This window comes from Arachis ipaensis, chromosome B8 (genome assembly GCF_059453495.1).
Source record: "Arachis ipaensis isolate K30076 ecotype BB chromosome B8, ASM5945349v1, whole genome shotgun sequence".
NCBI classification, from domain to species: Eukaryota; Viridiplantae; Streptophyta; class Magnoliopsida; order Fabales; family Fabaceae; genus Arachis; species Arachis ipaensis.
The window spans coordinates 32174710-32182366 of NC_142443.1; the positions used below are offsets into that span (position 1 = coordinate 32174710).

A 7657-nucleotide genomic window follows, 5' to 3' on the forward strand; every position below is an offset into this window, starting at 1 on the left:
CATTGTTCGGTTCGGTGGCCTTTGTGATTTTGATTCACCAAATGAATGTTGTTCGGTTCGGTGGCCTTCTTTTACTTTGTTCAGTATTTAAGATTATTGTGATAGCATGCAGCAATCATTTCCTAACTTTCTCAACGTAATAACCTCATTTAACTGATTTGAAGTTGAATCATTCATTGTTTCCATTCAAAAGTGTAGATCGAAGAAGAAAACGAAGAAGAAGAAGAACGACGGAGCTTATTACATTGAATTCAATATAGATCAATAATGAAGAATGCGAGCAGAGAAGAAAAACGCAAACAGAGAAGAATGACAAATTTTATTAGGTTGAAGAAGAAGAAGAAAAAGAAAAAGAAGAAGAAGAAGAAGAACGAAAACGCGAGAAGAGAACAAGATTTACGCTATATGATGCGTGTATATAACAAACGCGTAAAAAAATTGGGGAGGCGCGTCTGATTGAAGTTACTTATATAGTTTGGATGAAAAAATTACATGTCTGTAAAATTTTCCTGTATAAAATTAGCATAAGGATTTTGACCCAAAACAATTACCAAAAGATACGTCTCTCTTTTATCCAATATTTTTAAGACATAGCTTGCCCCTAAGATCAAATCATATAGTCCTTTCATGTTTGAAAATTAAATTACTATTAGAGATATTTGTATTTGTAACCGTTGGAAAGCATTATTATTTATGGAAAGATGCATTTTCTTTTTCTTTTTTTCCTCATCAAATATCAAATCCTCCTTTTATGGGACAATAAAGGTTTTGCAAATATTGTCTTCACATTCACATGACCCTTTCACCACCGACCTTGCTCAATAAAGCTGGCATCATGTGGGGTCCTAAATTCCAATTATACATTTACAACCAATGTGCCATACTAGTTAGATACATTAAATGATTTTTCACACCTTCAAGGGCAAACATGGAATGCAACAATAGACCTTTTTCCAAGAGATATTTCATGCTTTTCAAACAAATTGACATTTGTTTACATAACCATTTATTCTTGATTAACAAGAGTTTTAATTTAATGGATTGTCAATATAAAATATTATATCAAATTTAATTTAGCCATTTGCCAAAACAAAAAACATGTGACTTTAGAAAACTTTAAAATGCACATTAATTAAATTAAATGTTATAATTAAAGATCATTTCTCATATTCTTTTTTATTTCCTTTTAAATTATGAAGCTCAACAACCACACCAACCATTCCGGAAGGGGAATGAAAGTATAATATACCTCTGACAATACAATAGACCACATGCATGCATAGATTTAGAGGCATCCAAGGACATAACTGGCAATAAAATAAAACTTCAATAAAGTAGTCAAAAAGAGAGGGAATTAGAACATAACATGAGAATATATAAAAGAGAATGAAAGAAGGCTAAGGATTATAAAATTCCTACCAACATATAATTTATGTACATATTATTATATTTTATATTTATATATATCATGCAATGTCTGATGAAAGATGCGTAACAGCTAGACAATCCCGGCCACTGGCCTGATATCAACAAAATTTTGGGGCATGTCTTTGATAAATCTGCATGAAATTAAAATAAAAAATGAAAAAAGATTCTAAAAAGAAAAAAAAGGGTTACTCCCAATGCAACGGTCCACACGGTTCTTTCCCCTTTTTTTTTTTCTTTCTTTCAAAATGGCCAAAACACAAGTGGACAATGCTATGCTGCCATTGAACCATGCCACAGTCATGAGTCCCCACAACACACTCAGCCATGCACTGTAATACTGCATTATGTCCTTCCTTTGTACACCGAGCTAACTGGCTTCTCACGCCGTTGGATTTGGCATCGGATTTGGTCAATTTTTGCTCCGACACCTTACCCAATGACGAGAGGAAGAGAAATACTTGTATGCTTTTAGAATTATTTAATGCGGGTTTCAGAGATATTCAGGATACTAACGAAAGATTTTCGTTAGGCCCTGAATATTTTCTTAAACAAGTATATATATTTTTGAAGCGAGTGTTCGCTTCAAAAATATTTGAAGTATTTCTTGTAAGAGAAAATGAGTCAGCTCAGGGAGAGAAAAGAGTACATGTTGTGGGGTCAGTGCCTCTGACCAAAAGTTGCTGCTACCTTTGCCTTGTGGAGTTGAATTTTTTCACCTTGGTGGTGGTGGTGGTTGTTCTTTGATGGAGTGAGAGGTAAACTTGGCATTGAATTACAGTTTTACCAATCCTGAAACCTGGAACCACAGTGAATGCAACTTGTGGATCTGATTCCACTGTCTGATCTGAGCAAAGGAGCGTGTCATCATTCACACTCTCCATGTACACATCAGAGAATCTGCAACCTTTTCTCACTTGGAAGATCGAAGCTTGGGGCTCGAAGGAGAAGGCCAAGCAGTGTAGTATCCACACCTTCTTTGCCATCTCGGCAAATGAGCCAAAGAATGCCGTGTCCGGGAACCCTTCTCCGGAGTTCAGGAGGTTCCTCTGGCTCAGGTTGCCGAAGAATGATGATTCCATCTTGGGGTGGACTAGTTTCAAGTACTTGACCCTGCAGAATTTCGCGAAGGATGATCTTGGATTCACGGCAAGAAACTCCCTTGCTTTGGTGGATTTGAGCTCATTGAACCGAGCGAAGAAAACTTGCTGGCGTTTGTTCCGGTCTGGAAGGGATTCATTCAGGAGGGAAAAATCAGGGAAATGGAAGGAATCAAACATCTCCCTGCACACGAAAGACTCGATCGCAAAACACTTGTGATCTTCTACAAAGTAAACTACATCTTGTTTGATTGCCTTAACCGCAGCATCAATATCCCAATCAGCAGACCTCATCTCTTCCACCAGCAGCCTTACAAAGCTTCGAATGGACCTAACTGTGCTGCGAAGAACCGTAGCGAAATGGCTGGGACTTAAACCTGAAATGTGAAGATTGTCAAGCACAGATAACTGGCCACTTTGATTCAATCTTTTCTCAATTGATTTGTTGTGCTTGTTAGCTTCATCTAACTTCTCCTTCAGAAATATGATCTCAGATTCCTTGAGTCGCACCTGAGATTCCAACTTCTTTGCCATAATCTCATAAGTGCTTATGACACTTTGCAGCTCCTTTGATTCAGCTGCAAGGATAGCCTTCTCTGGTGAAGGATCAAATTGCTTCTTCAAGTAGCATTGCTTTAGTTCAGACAAGTGTTTGAATTCAGATACTATCAAATGATCGGCAACTTGAATTCCATCAGGGTCATACGGAGACTGAGCATATTGCAGCTGCGCATACGCAGCTTTAACTGTCGAAGTGCTCGCAAAGAGCTTTGCAAGGAGAGCTTCCATGTTCACTCTTTCTAGAAGCTCTTCATCATGGTCGTCTTTGTTGAACGACTGCGACCAATTTATTGTCCCCTTACCAATGTTTCCGTCATCCTTGAGATTCGAATCAGATATAACATTCTTCAAACCATCAACCGGCGTAATCCCAATCAGTGCTCTAAGATGAAGAACCTTGGCGAAATTCCGGGCCAACTTCTTGCTTGGGGTCACCGCCGATGGATTCACCGATTCCATGTACAAAAAGTGTCACCAATATCTGAAACTCAAGATGAACAATTGGGAAATGTGTTCAGTTCAAAACTGTACCAAAATATGCAATAGTATGATTCACAAGGAGCCAATGACAAATAATAATAAAGTTAACAAAGATGATGGTTATAATGATAAACATGTTCATGTGAACACACTATTAAAAAGAAAAGCAAAATGCTTTAACACACAGATCGAGGACTTTAATAGAGTAGGGAATTTTTCTTCTTTTTGTTCTTCATACACAAAGTCCCTTATATATATGTATGCCTACCATAAAAAGTGTCAAAAAGTGGTTGCTAACAAGAACAAATAGGAAGCAAGAGTTGAAAAAGAATATCAATGGCAATATCTAAAGATGCATTAAAGTTTAGACTTGTAGTTTATCCACGAAATTCTAGGCATCTTATAGTTATATTATAAGATGAATCAGCAATTAAAATTGAAATTGGCCACTTGAAATTATCAAAAAAACAAAGAACACTGTTTCATACGATGAAAAAGCTAAACTTTAAGCAACAATTTAATCACATCCTCCCCCAGCAAAAGGAACAAAATCATCATTTCTAAAACACTTTATTGTATGACTGATTAGACATGTTGATCATTCCTTGTTCAATTTTTTTGTTTTTTAATCCCTTTAAGAGAAGGAGCGTATGAGGAGTAGGAACATCAATCAGTCAATTAATCATGACCTATTTGTAATATGTAACAGGTCAAATAGTTTGTTCCTGTGATTCTTTGGCATGAATTAGTATGAAAGTAATCATGATTAAACACAATCACCATCACACCATTATGAAATAAATATACTAATAAGGTAAACTACAACTTTCTATGGTGACTAATCAAATGCGGCTAAATCAATGAAAAATTGACCAATGTTTTTTTAATTTATAATTTAAAAATTTAAGTAAAAAAATTTACATAAATATTCAATCATAAATTGCCACATCAGTAAAAACGCGTTACTTCGGCGGTGTATGAAGACGTTTGTATACACTTCTCTTGTACACCTTTCAAGTTATACAAAATGGTCGATAAGAAGTCAGAAAAAATAAAAAAATGTTTTTTATATCACAAAAAAAAGTGTTCAAGAAAGGTGTAAACAAAAAATGGTTCAAATATCATTTCTAAGGGGTAAAAAGAAAAGAAAAGAATGCATCAACTCAACTTATCTACTAACTTTGAAGTCTTGCAATTAGAACCATGTAATTGGATGAAAATGTAAAAATTTATTACAATATCTTGTATCAAAATAATTTTTTTTTTCTTGTAAACACATTATAGTTGGTGACTTGGTGTGAATCATAAGACCATAGGATTCCCTGAGTAACTGCATATTCAAGATCAAAAAGATTATTATTGCTATAAAGTAAGATAGTACTTGACATAGGCCAAAATCAAAGTGAATATCTGACAAGAACTTCCAACTTTAGCATCATTATATTTTTGAAAATTTATCAGCACATGGGAGAAAAATGCTTCATGTACCTTTACTGGGATATATTGCCTTACATACTGTAGGTGAGGCAACTATACAAAAATAAATTAAACTAACTATAATAATCTAAATAAATTCTGAAATCTGTACAAATTATATCAAATAGTTTTTTGTATAAATATGTATAAGTGTTAAGTGTATGGTGGGTTCCTTTGGTGGGGTTCACATTTCAGAAAATTTCATAAAAGATATGAAGCATAAATATTTTTAAGATTCCATTGTACAAAAAGGGACAATAATTTAGGCAGAGAGACATTGGTGATGATTGTACTTAAAATTTATCAGAGACAAATTAATCTTTCAAAGGCTAGTAATGTTTCCCGTGACTAAAATCACGGTCTCTCTGAGCACCTATGCTGCCTACAACAATGGAAAATAAATAAACACTCTTGCAACAGTAACATCATTTCTTTGTTGCCCCCACACTACTCTCTAATTTGACTGTTTTCTCCATAAATTCAACATTTGCATAAATTCTCATTTCACACAAAATAGCTTCACATAAGTAATATCATTTCAGCATACCCATTTGTGACATACATTCACATGGCTATGATAAAAAAAAGTCAAAACCATACAAGATGAGATTCTCTAGTCTCTAGAGCTTTCAAAATCCACATTTCACCTTGTAGAGAGAATTTACCTATTTTTTTTAGCATACTATTATTTTAGACATCGACATGTATAAAAATTAGTATAAAGTTTACTAGATATTAACATAGATAATAGTTATATTCTTTTTTTATATATTAATTCTCTAAAAAGAACAATAAAAGTAGGTAGGTAGCTCAAAATATACACCCAGATAACATGCATAAAAGAGAATACAAACAAGTAAGAACTATCAAAATATAGCAACTTTAGCAAACTTTCTACTTAAACTTCCATTAGACAGATAAATCTAAAAAAGAAGGCAAATAAATCACACGTTATTATCAAAATAATGAACAAAAAGCATATTCTATTAAGCATGTTACAAAATGGAAATATTTTTTTATAACTTATTTTTCCTATACACATCACTTTATCAATATAAGATCGGGTATGGCCTCCAAGTGGCTCCCACACTCTTCCTTTAAAAGCGGAATAGAGAAAAAAAAGTTGAAGTAAAAAAATGCAGTAAATTGATGTGAAAATCCCAAAAACCACAAAATTGTTGTAAGAGCTTAAAATAAACGAGAATCTGTACACACCTTTGACGAAATATCACGAGAAATTGGGTGAAGAGAAACAATGTGTAACTGTCAACTTCTCATTTGTGAAAACGTAAATCTCAAGAAAACATTTAAAAGATTTGCCTATGTTTGTTGTTCTCCCAAAGTACTGACCCCTCTTCAAACACAACCTTGCCTGCAACCAAACACATCCCAAGAGGAACTAAGTTAGAGGAAAACCATTAGATACACCAAAAAATCATAAATGGTATTAGAGACAAGACTTTGCTCCAAACCTAAACAACAACATAACACCAGAAAACGGGAACCCATAATAATAATAATAATAATAATAATAATAATAGGGAATGATCATCAACAGTAACATCTACTTATATATAAATAAAAAAACAATAACATGAGAATCGAACTAGAAAATCAGAAACCCCGTGTTCAAAGATGGAAACTTTACCCAAAAGGTTAAGAAAAACGCAAGTTTTCACCTGAGGAATAGAACAGAAACGCCATGAGTGAGCGATTCATTGATTAAGTTTTTGATTAAAAAAAACTTTATTGCGAAATCCTGTGAAGAAGAATGAAGGGAACCCAACAAATGAAAAAGAACCAAAAAGGGGAAGGGGGAGCAGTGATGTTTGAAGAGTTAAATAATAACCTTTGTATCAAACCAACACACACTTGGTGTGCGTGTAGTTATTTTTGTAGTAAACTGTTTCAATGCCAGCAAAAGACTCCTTCTGCTTTGTTTCTAAGGTACTGTGTGTGTTTCTTCTATGATGGTTCCTCTGTTTTTTGCTCTTCAGCTTCGGAAAAACTTGCCCCTTGGAGAAGAGAAGAGAGAGCAGTGGGGTTCTGAGGAAGGGAGTTTTATTACCCTTCTTCGGTTCTGAGGGACAGAAATACCACAGCTGGAGGACAGAGAAAAATTAAAAATCTATAAAATATAAATGGAGAGAGAGAGAGAGAGAGAGAGATTTCATGGAAATAGTAAGAGAGAGAAAAGAGAGAATCAGAGCTTGGAAACAGAGCAGAAAAAAAAAAAAGGGAGAAAGCTTGGAATGACCAAAAAGGACATGGACATAAATAAAATAAAATAAGAAGTCCTAAATTCTGAGTAGCCATTGGGAATATAAAACGTCACAAAGGTCGAGTCGCTTTCTGTAAATTTTATATTACATTTATACCCCTTGATAGTTGATCCTCCTGGTCCTGGACTCCTTTGTGTGCTAAATTTTCTTTAGATTTTGATTATAAAAATAAAGATAAATTATTAAAATGGTATTCTATAGTTTATATTATTTACAAAAATAATTAAAAATATGAATAGTAAGTAAACTTTTTAATGATTTAAAAATATGATAAATTAATCGTACATTAAATATATTCTAAAAAATTAAAATTTAGATTTTAATATATTTTAA

General features: G+C 33.8%; 1 protein-coding gene across 1 annotated transcript; it reads right to left on the minus strand.

The window, feature by feature from the left end:
- Positions 1 to 1429: 1429 nt before the first annotated feature.
- LOC107613294 (protein GRAVITROPIC IN THE LIGHT 1) lies at positions 1430 to 7300 on the minus strand. The gene is made up of 3 exons (XM_016315235.3): positions 6892 to 7300; positions 6258 to 6414; positions 1430 to 3567 (listed from the first exon to the last, which is right to left on the minus strand). Exon 3 carries the CDS (start codon positions 3543 to 3545, stop codon positions 2112 to 2114), a length of 1434 nt encoding a protein of 477 aa, XP_016170721.1. The 5' UTR covers positions 3546 to 3567; positions 6258 to 6414; positions 6892 to 7300; the 3' UTR covers positions 1430 to 2111.
- Positions 7301 to 7657: the final 357 nt, after the last annotated feature.